We start from the raw sequence: 15,676 nt of genomic DNA on the forward strand, positions 1-15,676 counted from the left end.
TAAGGGTTTTTTGAAGTGGACTCACCCTTCTGTTGCTGCTGCTGGGAGCGGCGCAGCTTGCGCATCCGGTCGGAGAGGCTGTCCCAGTCGCCCGGACGCTCCAGGTCGGCGGGGCCGTCCTTGTCCATTTGCGTGGTCTCGGCGGCGTAGCGCATCTCGGTGGAGTGGAGCCGGCCGTTGGCTAGCACGTCCACATGCTGCTCGTCCCGCTGCCGGAAAAAGCGCTGGTTGGCCGCCGTGGTGGTCACCTGCTCGCCCACCTGAAGCTGCAGGCCGCGGTCATCGGAAGGGGCGGCGGGGGGATCGGGGAGCTCGTCGTCGACGATCAGCTCGTGCTCGGTGGTGCGTCGGCTCTCGGTGACCAGGGTGCCGTCCTCCTGGGCCAGACAGCGCTTCTGCGTGTCCTCCGAGTCGATCGTCTTGCGGGACTTGCTCCTGTTGGCCACCACCTTCGGCCCGAGCGGCACCAACTGGCGCTGGCTCTCCGGCGAACAGAGCACGGCCTCGAGGTCCTCAACTCCGTCGCGCACTGCGTTCACGTAGGTCTGCAAAAGGGTTTTAATTATAAATAAATTATATAGAAGATTTAATACCCTTGCAGTCAAAGGAAGGAAGGAAAAATAGTTAATTTAACCCGATCATTTTAATCGCAGCTATAGTATATCAAACAAAAATAAATACAAAAATTCACTTTTTAAATGTTTTCAATTCTGCGGCTGTATATGCATAGTAGTCTCCAACCACCACGCTATTGGTGCGCATCGTCACTACATGAACATCCGTCCATAGTGATAGTATAATATTTATTCATTTATAATACCCTCTGCAGAATCCTTGATACAGGATATTGAAAAGAGGGTGATCTCGATTATTATTAAATTGGACTTAAACTTGCATTCCTGTTTTTATTTGAATAATTAAGAGCACTTACAAATATAAATAAACTGCTATTTAAGCGACTTGCAAGCAAAAGCGTGTGTTTTAACGCTTAGTCTCGATACTTTACAATTTTGACTTTTGAAACCACAAATTATAAATCATTTTCTGACCGTCAAATGATAAAAATAAACCTCTTGAATATTATTAATGAACAAATAACATTGTCATTTGAAGAATGCTATCCATTTCTAATTAATTAATTTCGTTAAACAAAAGAATTATTTTTTTAAGAAATATCGTAGAAATTATACTGATCCCACTTACCCTCCACTCAAGCTAAGCTCTAACGAGTTCAAAGAAAGAAGATAAAGAAGACCTAACCTTTTCTTAAAGTTTTCCTTTTTCTATTTAAAAAGCAAATAATGCACTGAAATAAATCAGACCCACATGGGGTTCAACAAAAGACTCTAAAATACAATACCTTGCGTAACAAGGCAGAAAAAAATTGGCAAACCCATTAAACTTCACATGTAACTGCGCTTTACACATAGAACTGCTACTGCTACTGAATTCTATTTTAAGAATGCCTGAAATTAAAAAATATTCTTATTTTAAAGTTTAAAATATACTTATTTTTAACTCTGTCAAACTTAAGCGAAATAAAAGATAAATTTTAATATTTAAAATCAAGCCGGCAATGACGTTTTTTTTTAAATTACATTAATTTATTTAATTAAAAGATTGTCAAATTTGAAAATCAACAACAAAAAAAAAACATAAAAAATAAAACAAACAAATAAAACTAAAAATCAAAAAAAAAAAAATAAAATAATTAAAAAAAAAATAAAAACAAACACGGGTAAAAAATATTTTTCTCAAGGATTATAAAAAAGATTACACAGAACGACAAATTAGTTCACCATAATTTATTTGTCGTTTTGCGATATCACTCTTTAAAACGATCGAAAAATTTATTAGTAAATCAACATACTTTAACTTCATTGCGTATACGCATATACGTTTAGAAATCGATATATGAATGTCTTATAGAATAGTACATTTTTGTTATAGCTTCTTCATTAGAGTTTCACGGTTTCAAAACCGTTCGCTTTCCCTTATTTTTGTTTTCAAAGTCGGTTGTTAAGATTTCTCGCGAACTACTCAACCGAGCTTAATAAAATGACTGTCAAAAATTCAATTTTCAATTTTTTTGTCCTATATCTAGTTTAATGTTTTAGCTAAAACAAACAATTTTTTTTCTGATGATCCTGCAAGAAGTTCTGCTGTCAATGCAAAGTAACCTTTTTTAAAAGGGACTGCGGAAATTACGCCGAAATACATGTTACTTTTCAAATTTCACAAAATCTTTATTGAATATGTATCTTTAACATAAAAAAAAGTTTAAATAAATTTTTTCATTTTTTATATGAAAAAAAAAATTGATCAAAAATAGACCGTTTTTTGTACGAGGAAACCAATGAAACCTCATTTTTTTTGCCTAAACGATTGCTTACAATTTCTAAAACATGTTGTGAAATCGGCAAGGTCGTGCCTAAAAAGTTTTTGAATGGCAGCGTTCTAAAGAGCGTCCGCTCGCAGGCATGTACCGCTGTACCTAAAACTTTAACCGCGTTTATCTCGGAACGACATTTTTGAAAACTGCTGACATCATAACTCGACTACAAGTTTACAGATCGGTTTCAAATTAACACTCAATAATCTTAAATGGGTGCTACCTATAATGCTTTACGAACTTTTGGAATAATGAAACATTGTCCATTTTGTAGAATTTAAAATGTCGTTTTTTCACCACATTTTGTTGATATTTGATATTTTGTAAAGATCTTAGGTTTTTGTAGGGGAAATATATTTAGCTTTTATCGGAATCATGTCTGTAGGTGGACTACTTTTTTTTTGAGCCTCGGCAGACAACCAATAGTCCCTTTATATTTTTGTAAAAAAAAAAAATGAACAGTTACATTATTATGTGCAAAAAGTTTCAAAACAGTCTACCTAGTACCTTCTTCAGAAAAAAAATTCTAAAGATCGGGGATAAAGGATCAAAAATTAGTGAAAAAAATTGTATGCAACAAAAAATATTCACCGGTAAAAATGTAGCTTTTTGAACACCTCAAGCATTGCCATTAGAAGAGGTTTCACCACCCTTTCCTACCATGCATTATATCGTAATGCTTGCTAAATAATTATAAATCTCAAGCCAATTAATCTCAAACCATTTAACGGATGTCCAATTGGTAATCCATATCATCTGTGGCCCGTTCTCCACTGCCTCACGAGGGGTTGCATCACTTTTGAAGCGATGCAGTCACTGCACATGGTGGCTCCTAGCTCCATTCCCCCCTGCGCAGCTCCCCTTCCTTAACCCCTTCCTTATTTAAGTATTCAGAGCAAGACAGCGCAAAGCCACAAAACAAATTCACAATCCACTTACTTTTCGAGCTGCAAACGCTGATGGGGCAACGTCATTGAGGTAACGGTAAAAGTCAAGAATGCGACTCAAGAATGGAAATGTAAAATGTAGGTGGGGGGAGGAGGATATGCGTACACAGTGACCGATACAACGAAAATTAGTTTAACATTATATGAACCCACCTTAAAAGGTTTTAATATCACACAAACAATAATTAGTTAGTTAAATTAGTTACTTTAAGTGAACCAACATTAAAAGATTTAATAACACTCAAATTAAAATATCATAGAAAATATAATTATTTAACTTTTTTAATATTTCAACGGAAATCTATGAAAGATATATAGACCATATACTCTTTATAGACATATCCATATACTCTTTATAGACATCCAAATTCGATGAATTAATACAAATCGACAGAGGCGTTGATTACATATCAACCGAAGTTCAGGGTGGCCCAAGAAAGAGTTGAGTTTAAAATGGCTAAAAAAAAGGCGGATGTTTTTCAAATATTTTGTTTTCATTGTAAAGCTCCAACATTGCAGTTTATTTGTGGAACTATTTTCATGGCATACAGAAATTGAAGCTTATTTCCATATTTGATTTTAATTCTTATCGCTTTTGTAGTTTTTTTTGTTTTTTTTTTTCTCTGTAAGGGGATTGCAGAAGGGATCGCATCGGCATGGACAGCTCAAGGTCGAATAGCAACGGGTATCGCAAGTTGTACTTCTTGGATGACGAGCAGATGGCACGCCTGGGTGACGCTGGCCAGCGGATAAAGAGTTGAAGAGCTATATCTCTTCGTCATTCGAAGCCGATACCCCTGCCCCCCACCTGAACCTGTTGTTTTTGTTTTTTTGTGTCTCGACGACCTTGCGTTAACGGTAACGCGCGTAGAAAGTGTTTTGTTGTTGCTCAGCCAGTTGCTTTTTTTTCATCTCTCTGGCTTTTAGCTTGAAACTTGATGGTCAGTCAGCCTCTAAGCCATATTTATTTACTCATCCTCTTTCTCCAAAGCCACTAATCCCATCTTTTTTTCTTCTCAAAAACCCATTGAATACGAAGTTTTTAAGCACACAAACATATACATGCTGATAAATTTGGGGTTATTTAAGTTTTAGTTTTATTTCTGAGTTGATTGATCAACAAAAAAATGCGGAGACGAGAGGAGAGTCTGATCGGTGATTAATATCAACCGATGACGTTTTTGCTGACGCAGAATTTGAGGCGGGGACAAATTACTTCTCCTCGGCTTTGCCTCTTTACCTTTATGCCCCTTCACCTTTATCCCCACATCGAAGATTTCGGCATTGTCAAGTTGTTTGTCATTGACCAAAAATACCGTAATCACCTTGGGGAAAATATGTTTTGAGTGTCGAGCATATTGGTTTAATAAATAATCTTGTCTCTAATTTGCCTTACTCTTCTTTTTTTTTTTTTAAGACTTAGTTAAACACTTATTTTAAACACTCTTAAGCTGATAAAATAAATATAAAAGCAAATTTAGGTTGTAAAAAGTTTAAAATTTATTTAGAAAAAAGAGAATTTATTAAAAATTTTACTAACCATTTTTAAAACTTGTAACTGTCCTTAAAACTGTTAACCAAATTTCGTACAGAGTTCCAAGCCGTAAATAATTTTCGAGCCCCTCAACAAAATCCCGGATAACTCCTTGTGCGTTGACAACTTTTCCCGCATGTTGTGATTTATCTTGATTCGCTTTATTGCCTTCACCTGGCCAAATCTCAAAACTCAAATTCGAATTCCAACGAAAAGCGGCTGGAAAAAGAGGGTTTCCCCAGGTGCAGGAGGGCCTGGGGTAAGTACTCGTACTCGAACTGGTACTTTTAAGCCCCTTACTTCGTATGCACACTCATGTTGCGGCCAGCATATTCAAATGGACATTTTGCTGGCCATGTTGCCTGGCCTGGCATGCCAAGTGGTCAAAACCAGCACAAAATAAATGGAAAACAAAGCAAATTCGCAATGAGAAAAAAAGAGAAATGAGCCAACTTTAAAAGGCAGCCAAAGGGGGCGAGATGGCAGTGGATCGGTCTTGGTATCGGTGCAGAGTGCACAGAGACAAATTGTTTTGATTATTACTTTTAGCTTTTAAGCAGCAGTTCAGGTTTTAGACAATCTATAAAGATATATTTGTATTACCAACAATTAAAAAATATTAAAATAATAATAAAAATATAAAAATAAATAATATTATTTAATTTGTTAATTATACAGATATGTACTCTTTACTGCGTTATGTATTTATTCTATTTATACACAAGCTATTTTAATATTTAATATTATTTATTTGTTAATAATACAAATATGTTCTCTTAACTGGGTTATTGAAGTTGTTCGTATAAAGATCATTTACACATGCTGCAAATGGATTTTGTATTTCTACCAGAAACCAATTTTATAATAAAACCAACAAAGGTTTGCAAGAGGGTCCTTATAGTTTCTGTATTTCCGATCCCTTTCTTATTTGTAACCAAGTTATTTTTGCCTTTTTCCCTGTGTATGCGGTGGAGTGGATCGCTTAAACCCAGGGACCAAGACCAAGCAAGACCAGTTTGCCTTGGGAGTTGCTCAACCTCTCCGGACTGAGCCAAACCGAACCGAACGAAGCTGAGCGAAGCGGAGCGGAGCGGAATAGAGCAGAGCTCTCGATCGATTATTATTATTGTAATTCAGTTAGTGTTCGGCCAACGCCAACGCGCCTGCATATGATAATGATGTCTACACGGCAACAAAAACCATACAAATTCCTTTTCATAGATCCATGAGATAGCATCGTAGGTCATTTGTGTGGGTGGCAAAAAGCAGACTTGCTTTAGGCTTTATCTTTAGTCACAATGATCACAAATGATCAAAATGATCTCAAACACACATTGAGAAAATCCAAACGAAAAAAAAATTACCTCACCTTGTTAAGTGCTGATTAACAGCTGTTTAAATCGATCGAAGGAAGTTAAAAAGGAACAAATATCATTTTAAGGACAGTAATCAGACATCTGTCATTAGTTTCCGTTAGTAAATACCGGTGGAGGCTAAGTCCGTATTTTTGTTAATTCTAGACGTCTCAGCAAATAAGGTTTCACCATATTCTTTTCGGCCGTGTAACCGACTGATGTTGCTGTTGCTTATGGGTTTGGAGAGCTGAATCTGAAGTTAAAAGTTAAATTCGAGGCTGGAGTTGTGCAGTGGCCAGCAAACGAAGAAAAGATATTTGGTCTAGGTTTGGGGTCTGTGGGCCTACGACTCGGTTTATCGCTTCCGTTGCGTGAATGATTCAGTCTAAGCCCCCTTTTGCCTTCCCTCAAACCCCCTTGGGCCCCGTTTAGACCCCTTGAACCTCTGCCCGACTGCTGCTGCTGATTGGCATTTGCTGATTAGAGTTGTTTGGGCTGGATTGGATTGGTTTAGCATGTGGGGGCACCTAGACTGACTCGAAACGAGTTTTCGGCCAGCAAAGTACCCACTCATACAGCGGTACGTGGTCACATAGACACACCTGGAGACTGTGGCTGAGACAAAGAAGTACAGATACAAAATTTAAATTCAAATTCCAAACACTTTTTGTGGTCGCTTTCCACAAAACTTCTTTGAATGTGGCATGGACGAATTTAATGTGCTATGTACTTATGTATGTCTCGCACCGATTTCGCAGCACGGTCGGTGTGTGTTTGGTTGTTTGGTTGGTTGGTTGGTCGGTTGGTTGGTTGGGGCTTGTGTATATCTATATCTTAGGTTCATGGACCTGCCGCAGACACGCCTAGAATCCAAGAAATCCAAGCAGGAGCAACGGCAGCAGCAGTAGCAGCACCGCGCACTTTGGCTATTGATTAAACTTGGCTCAGAACAGGTCTGCCCCGGGCACAAAGCCAGCTGCTCTGGGTTTCTTCAGAGGTTCCCGAGGTTTCGCCTTCGGGAGAGTGTGCACTCCCATCGTCCTCTCTCTTTCTGCCAGCCTCTGCCCAGCTCTCTCGCTCATCCCAGTGTGTATGCCTTGCAGTGTTAACTATAGTTTAACGTTTACAGTGGTGACCTAACAGAATTAAATAATAAGCCGAACTTAAAATATTGGTCTGGCCGGTTAAATTAAAAATCGGTTTTTATCCTGGTTTTAAAGATAATTTCTTAACGGTAGAATACGTTCATCATCAGCTTCTACAGCTAACGGATTTGGGAATCAGAGACAAAACCATTTAGGAATTATAACACCATAGGATTAAAAAAATTTGTTTAGAATTACAAAAAATTCTTACTTTGTTTAATTAATACAGATTGGTTGGTATAATATAACAAAATCTTGTACAACTTATATTCCTCCAAGTACAAAATATACAAAACAATAGAATAGAACCCAATATAATTTTTTGTTCTTATCTTGTAGATATATTATAAATGTATTCGGAAGGTTGTAGAAAAAAGTTATTTCCTGGATGATATACATTACATATATTTTTAAAAATCTTTAAAAAAGGTTTAAGGTTTAAATAAAGATGTTTTTAAAGTGTCTTTAATAGATATTAGATACGTTGCTCAAACTTCTATTGCAGCAATTAATTGTATACCTAAAATAAATTGAGCAAAGTCGATGTTCGAAACCTTTTTAAAAATTAAGGTACCTAGGGTAGTCTCGACAGACAACTCTGATGCCTTGTAAATGTTCGTATAACGACCACAACAAGAGCCCCAACACATCTTCAATGGCATTACCTTTTTGGCTTGGTTAATTGCCAACTACCGGTTTAAGTTGGTCTTTTGGATCCCGAAGACCCTGTCAAGAAATTTGTTTTAGGTAAGGGAATTTCGGGTTGCTTATGGCTTTAATTATACTATTAAGTTTTGGAACATATCGCACCTTGATAATTATGCAAATTGGGGTTGTGTTGCTCCTCCTCCTCCTCTTCTTGTTTTTCCTTCCCTTCAGCTCTTCCGCCTACTTCTTCACAAAATTATCGATGCTCTAACCTCTGTTGCACCATCTACTAACTTGGCCAAAAAGCCCACGCACTAACAACTAATTTAAAACAAAAACTATGCCGCACTCACACACCGCACACAAAAACACTCACTAATATTAAGAGAGAGAGAGAGAGTGTAGTTTGTTTTTGTAAACAAAAAAGCACTGCCGAAGAGAGAGAGTTGCGATACCGATAACTGATTAACGATTAACGTGCTTTTTCCACCGACAGTCTTTTGGGCGGAGATAAATAACAAATAACTATAAAAAAATAACAGTATATCGAAGCGCAACGAAACGAGTGGAAACGCGAAATGCAAAGCGAGTTGTATTGTTGTATTCTCTTGGCTCGCTGAACGGCAACTGATCGTCCAACTGCTCACAACGCAAGGTAATCGGCAGAGGCACCGAGGCGGCAGCGGCGCCAGTTGAGGCAGCGGCTGCGACGCCAGCTGAGGCCGCGACTGCTACGACAGCGGGATGCAGCTCCAACAACAACACCAATAACTTTCGAATGAGCTTGAAAGCGACAAATACAACAACGGCTAAAAGAAAAAAAAGAGAAAAATACAGTTAGCACTGTCTAGTGCAAACAGCCTGTTTTTTTTAAGACTTGAGCACCTCTAACAGTCTATTGAAGAACATTCATGCTTCAAAATTTAACAGCCAAAGATTTATTTTTTTTTTAATTAAAAATTTTCTAATTACTTCAGTGCAATTAATAATAATTAAAGTAGTAATAAACAAAAGCAAAGTACCGATAAATATGAATGAATATGTAAAAAAAAGTTGTATGCCAAATTAATATAGGTGTTAACTTGTTTTTCATTGGTTCATTGCGTTAAGCGTTTACTGTAGAACAAAAAAAAGCCAACTATCCAGTACTGCAACATTGTTGCTTTTCACGCCGAATTGATTTTCAGTTATTTACGCCAATTTTCGGTTCAGCCTGTCCGCAGTCCTGTCTCCGATTACACAGACAAACACTCGGAGAAATATAAAAAAAAAGTTAAATATTTGTATTTAGCTTTTGAAATATTCAAAAACCCATACACATTTTGCGTTTCTCTTGAATAAATGGTCTACCACATGCTTGCAATTTAATACCCGAACGCATAAACTAACATAAGAAATTTCAGTCCGTAAATGCTGTCACAGAAATCCATTTAAATGTAAATTATAAATTAATTCAAGCCCTGTGATATTATTATCAAAAATGGATGGAAAACATAACGATATTTGCAATTAATTGTCATAAAGGAAATCATACTCAGGTAGATGTCGCTACTCACTCTTGGCCTGAACCGCTCCTGATTTCGTTTAAGTCGACCGGTCTTCTTCTTGGTCAAAGCAGAGAGCGGTGCAGACAATAAGCCACAGCATTACTAGTGATGGAGTTGGAGATGAAAATATAGCTAAAGCTTAGGCCGAAGATGAATAACGCTCCATAAAGGGGGGTTGGAGGTCGGGAGAAAAAGTAAGTTCCACGACCAAGCGGAGGTTAAAACATTCAGGCCTCTTTTATAAGAAACTTGGAGTTTCGCCCGCGATCGTCGGCGATTGTTTCAAAGCCATTTTCCACCGAAACCGCTGTAGGTTTATATTCTTTATGAATCTCTTGGCAAATTAGATAATAATTCCGACTATTGTATATTTTTATTGCTTTAAGCGACGTGTAACGAGATTGTACGATAAAAAGTCTCAGATAACTATTTAAAAGAATATGTAATTACAAGTTTTTAAAATTCAAGAAATAATCACAATCTTAAAACAAATTAGTATATTCTTATGCTACTTGTGTTTATATATAAATGCTCAATTGATAAAAACTAACTCAAACATATAATGACCTCAAATTTATGTCATTATTTTATTAGCTACAAGTTATTATAATTTTAAAAGTTTTTGGATCCCCCTATACAAGTCAAAACAAGAAAGAACGCTATATTCGAGTTCCCCGACTATAAGATACCCGTTAATCAGCAAACAAATTACAACCAAAATATTCCCCTATAAAAACAGCTTAGTTTTCAAGATCTTGACGGTCAGACGGACAGTCGGACAGACGGACAGTCGGACAGACGGACGGACATGGCTAGATCGACTCAGCTATTTATCCTGATCAAGAATATATATACTTTATAGGGTCGGAAACGCGTCCTTCTACCAGTTACATACTTTATAACGATCACAATATACATTTTTACTCTACGAGTAACGGATAAAAAATATAAAAATCTTACAAAAAAGATTTTACTAGTTAAGCTCAATAAAATATATTAAATAATATTAAAAGGTGAAACTGTTACAGAGAATCAGTATAATTTCCTTAACAGTTTAACAAAATATTAATTGGACATGAGGAGATAAGGAGTTTTGAGATTTTAGGTAAGTGATAGGAAATGTCTTAAAGACCCACCTGATCTGTGAAGTCGCCGTGGTGCTTGACGTCCTCCGTTTCGTGGTAATCCTTGATCTCCTCGTGCGAGATCACCCGCTTGTCGTCCGTTGTCGCACTAGCCCATCCGCAGGACGTGGAACCATTCGCTTGACCAGCTTCCCTGCTCCGTCCGCCGGTCCAAATACCTCTTGAATTTGGGCCAACTGCGTCTCATTCTGGGCGCCCGCCTGCAGGGCGGCCACGTCGATCAGCTGGGCATTGCTATCGAGGTCATCCGGCAGGTCAAGGTCGCGTTTCTAACATTTTAAATTAAGCAAAGCCAAAAAAGAACACTTGTAATAAAGGGTCAAATAAATCCACTTAAATCTTCTGCCTAATTTTTAATATATTAATTTTAATTTTTAAAAAATTGTTGTAAAATTTGTAGTCAATAATAAAAGAATGAAAAGTGGCAGCAAATGCACAAAAATAAATGATTTTCACGTCACGTTTTGTGGTTATATATTGTTGAAAAAAGACGAAAAGGAGCGAAAAAATTAGTTTAGTGTGGAATTCGTGGAGGCGTATTGTGCATATTTCAATGAATCTGATTTGAGTTCTAAAGGTTATGCGCCAAACATCGTGTGTAAAAATGCTTTATAACACATTTTCTTTTTATAAAACCAGTAATTTGGGCTGGACGCTGCTACGCATGCATTAATTCTTCTCATGGCTCAAAGAAAAGGAAGTTAGTGCCCTAAAACCTATAACTTATTCAGCCTAAAGAATCGTTTACAGCCAGCCAGCCGAGATAAAGAAAAGTATTTACAGTTTAATGTAAAAAAAAAAAAAAAAAAAAAAAAAAATCAATGCATCGATGACGTTTAAATGACATTATCTTCATTTTCCCCTTTATGTCTTTTTGCGACAATTGCCCCAAGATTCGGATGAGCAAGGTGAGCGATTCCACCAGGCCACAATGCCAATGGAAAAGCGATTTAAAAACTGGATGCATTGCTTGCAGAAGTATGTTGGTGGTCAAGTAAAGATTCCGAAGATTCCAATAACACTATTTTTGAAGGAAATACAGAAATAAAATATGTCATTCAATCCCTTATATGATAATGAAGACTCAGATAAAGGTTTTGAACCACAATCTAGTGCAATGGATATTAACAACTAACATAATATTTTTTTCTATTTCATACACACACAACAACAACAAACTTTTATTTTCATTTCATATTTTCATTTAATTTTGACTTTCACTTGTCTCATTCAAAATATAAAAAAAAACTACATATTTGTGGATGTGTGGTTGAATTATTGACTTAAAATTGTATAAGAATATAAGTATATAAAAGTTTAAAAATAGTAATTTTTGCGATATAGCGCTTTTTTTTCCTATTCGATACCTACAAGTTTGCTGAAGAAACAAAAAAATATTTCTCTCGGTTAACAAGATACAGCAGTATCAAAATGTCAAATAAGGTTTCCAAACGACAGTCAATGCAACAAAATGGATAATATCATAATATATAAGCCCGAACCAATTTGGCAAGAGTAATAATGCAGAATCTCTAGTTTTTTCAAGTACTTTCAGCAGCAACTTTCCAAAATTTGTTCAGAATTTATGTGTTGGACTGTATAATTAAAATATTTAACAAACAAAAACTGATTAATAAAAAGCAATTGTTCATAGTTTTCTAAGAATTTTGCAAAATCCTTTGGTAAAACTTACCTCAGTGGTTTCCGTCTCCTGTTTATCGGTGTCCTCGGTTGTGTTGGTGGAGACAATGGGACCGGAGTCCTCGATCACCTTGCCATCCTGCAGCTTAACTTGTCGCTTCACCCTCGTTTCGATCTGTCTGGTAGTTGTGAGTTCTGTCTTGCGCTTCGTTATCCACTCCTCTGAAATGGGTTTAAGGGGAAAATACAGTATCCAATATATTTACAAAAAATACCAATTCAATTAAGTCTTAATCTTAATTTTTAGAAGAAAGCATAGATCAGGTTTCGAACAGTCTGTCAGTTTTCTGTGCTACTAAATTTAAGTATGTATATTCTTTATGGCTACCACACTATTGAATAAACTGTGGCGTATAAAGAAATATATAGAAAAATGCACAGATGATTTAATTTAATTTTTGATTTAACATTTTGTATATTTCTTAAAGCTTTTCCATATGCTTATATTTTTGACTGCATCCTAAAAGACGGCTACACCAGACCGAAGTGCTTGGTACATTGTCCATTTTAAGCTTCGGTTTAGGCCAAAATCAAAGCTCTTGGCCAAGCTTTTTGCACAGTTAACTGATTTGCAGACAGGACCAGACGTTGCCCAATGTCTCTCGTTCTGCTGCTTATATCTTTTTTGGTACCAATTGCAACAGAACCAACTACCCAAGATGCCTCATTTGCATGTGGATAATGCCCATTTTGAGATCCACTCCGTCGCTTCTAACAAAAGAAGTCGGAGGGGCGTGAAGCGCTTCAGCGCATTCGAGTTGCTCGCCAATTACGTAACCCAGGCCAAGTTGGTCTCTCGGCTAACTGTACTCTTAGCCTAGTGATGTCAGAGTTTTTAACGTATAGTTCGGTAACTATAGGAGGCAAAAAACGAAATCAAAAAACAAGAAAGGAAGCAAACTTCGGCAAGACGAAGATTATATACCATTGCAGCTATTGCAAATTTAAATTAAATTTTCCTTAAAAACCTATATTTCGATTTCGATATTTCGCTCCATTAATCGAACGTACTTTTGCTGTTAATAAAACTAAAATCGTAATTGTGAAATATTAAACTATAATATCTTAAAAAATATATAAACATAAAATTGAAAAAAGTGAAGTTATTGTTTCCGATTGATCCGACTTATATATAACCTGCAATAGGAAGACTTTTGGGAAAGTTTCATGCATATAGCTTGAAAAGTAAGTGCAGAAGCGGACGGACGGAAGGGCGGACGGACATGACTAGATCGTCTCAACAATATATGTACGTTATTGTTTGACTAAACTTGGCACGTTTTGTTAATAAATACAAATACGTACATTATAGCGTCAGTGCAGTCAGTTTTTTGCTTAAAAAAAGCTATACTGTTTTTTATAAATAATATAATATTTTTTAGTTGTTTCTCTTCGTATTTCAATCTCAATAAATTTGTTAAGTTTTAAGGTATAATCTAAGTATAATCTAAAGTAAAACCTTTTAAGTGATATAACAGGAAATTTAAAATTTGCTACTCAATAAATTAAAATTAAAATATTAAAAGTTGTTATTTCTATTTAACTAAAAGTACCTTTTCAACTAAAAAAGAGCATCTAAGCTGGTAACACTTACGCCTTTGTTGGGCAACCTGTACTAGGTTTAGCATAAGCCCAGTGCCCACGAATCTGCGATTTTAGAGCCTACACTCAAATAATAAAAATTTCGATATCGATTGCCTATTTTTGCTAAAAGTCTGCTGTACCATACACAGAATGCTATAACTATTTAATTTTGTAAAACATAAATAAACAGAGCTCTAATACATTTGCACAAATAAAAAAAGTTCAATGCGACAACTTAACAAAATTAAATTGGTTCAATGATGATGTTTTGTCTGTAAGTTAGGCAAATATACATGTATATATTGTAAACATAGCAAATTCATTTTAGAAAAAAAAAACAAATATTTTTAAAGCGAAAATAAAATAAGCTTTATATTTCCAAAAATCATTTTAATGTATGAAATTGGTCCGATTTGCAATTAAAACCGATATTATTGTCATGAAAAAAATAGCAGTTAGGTTTTTTCTTTTTTGAGTGCAATGCCCCGAGCACGGACATCCGACAACTGGCCAACGTGATTTCCCTGCTACTTTTTGCAACTTTTGGGTGGAAACGAAGTGGGGTTTTTTCGCCGCGGCGCCCGGGCTCCATCTTCATCTTCGTCTCAGTCGCTTTCCCCATCTGAATCTCAGCTGCATTGAGATCGCTGGACCATTAAGGTCGCTTATATAATCTATCTGCATTTGCAGCGGCAGAAACCGAAACGAGACGTCGCGTTGTCTGGCGTCTGTCTGAATCTGAATCTAAGTCCGCGACTTGCTTCGAATTCGAGCCCGCAAATGCAGTCCGCTGGGCAGTCGATCGAACTACAGAGAGAATTGCCTACAGTGACTGTACCCAAACTGAACCCTTTAAGCTACTAATTAATAACATTTTACTAAGTAAAACAAGTGTGTAAGCTAAGTTTATTGAATTAATGATCTGATTGAGTCGTGGTCTTTTATATGCTATGGGCTTGAAAGTAGGTTAATAATACTAATTAACTTTAATAAATTAATTTTATTTCAATGCATATTCATACAAAACAAACTCACACAAAACCCTTTTTTTGATAAGGAAAACCATATTTGCATTTTGTACACTTTTTAAGACAACAAAATGTAATTTTGATTTGATTAGATGTTTTGATAGTTGTTAAATTTGGCGGCCTATGCAAAAAATTAAGATCAATTTAGATTAAATAGAGGGAGATTTCTTAATTTAAAGTATTATATACAGTTAAAATTAATAATAAATCGTTGTTTTTTATTTTATTTTCCAAATGTACATATATTTCAGAATACACACAGAAACTGTCATATCGTTCCGGTATATATTTTCGAAGTTAAACGCAAATTTTAAAGTCGTTTCATTTTGCCATTTTGGCAAAAAAAATTATTTTGCTTATTTCTAGGCGTAATTACTATATTGAACATTACTTTAACTAAATATGCTTGGTTTTTTTTTATTCGGAGGATCCAGTTCATAGATAAAGTAGTCACCGCAAGACGTCTTTTTGGAGAGGAGCTCCCAGAGATCATCCTAAGCTCTTTTCCAAATAAATATTTTTAGTATTACTAAATCTTAAAATACAGTTTCTTTTACCACAATATGTGATAAAAAATTTAAAAGTTTTCTCAGAAAAATTTCTTTAAAATTCGCTTTATTCGGCTTTTTAACTGTATATAACTCCTTAAT

At 36.0% G+C, this 15,676-nt stretch overlaps 1 protein-coding gene across 1 annotated transcript in view; it reads right to left on the reverse strand.

The window, feature by feature from the left end:
- Window positions 1–25: 25 nt before the first annotated feature.
- The window catches only part of LOC128265863 (uncharacterized), a gene marked incomplete at its 3' end in the record, with an annotated part of 35,560 nt that continues 19,909 nt past the window's right edge, over window positions 26–15,676 (reverse strand). The window contains 4 exon segments of the mRNA XM_053002078.1: window positions 26–545; window positions 10,705–10,796; window positions 10,799–10,982; window positions 12,407–12,576. Of these exon segments, the coding sequence (XP_052858038.1) occupies window positions 26–545; window positions 10,705–10,796; window positions 10,799–10,982; window positions 12,407–12,576 (966 nt within the window).

Source organism: Drosophila gunungcola, unplaced genomic scaffold (genome assembly GCF_025200985.1).
Source record: "Drosophila gunungcola strain Sukarami unplaced genomic scaffold, Dgunungcola_SK_2 000167F, whole genome shotgun sequence".
Lineage (NCBI taxonomy): Eukaryota > Metazoa > Arthropoda > Insecta > Diptera > Drosophilidae > Drosophila > Drosophila gunungcola.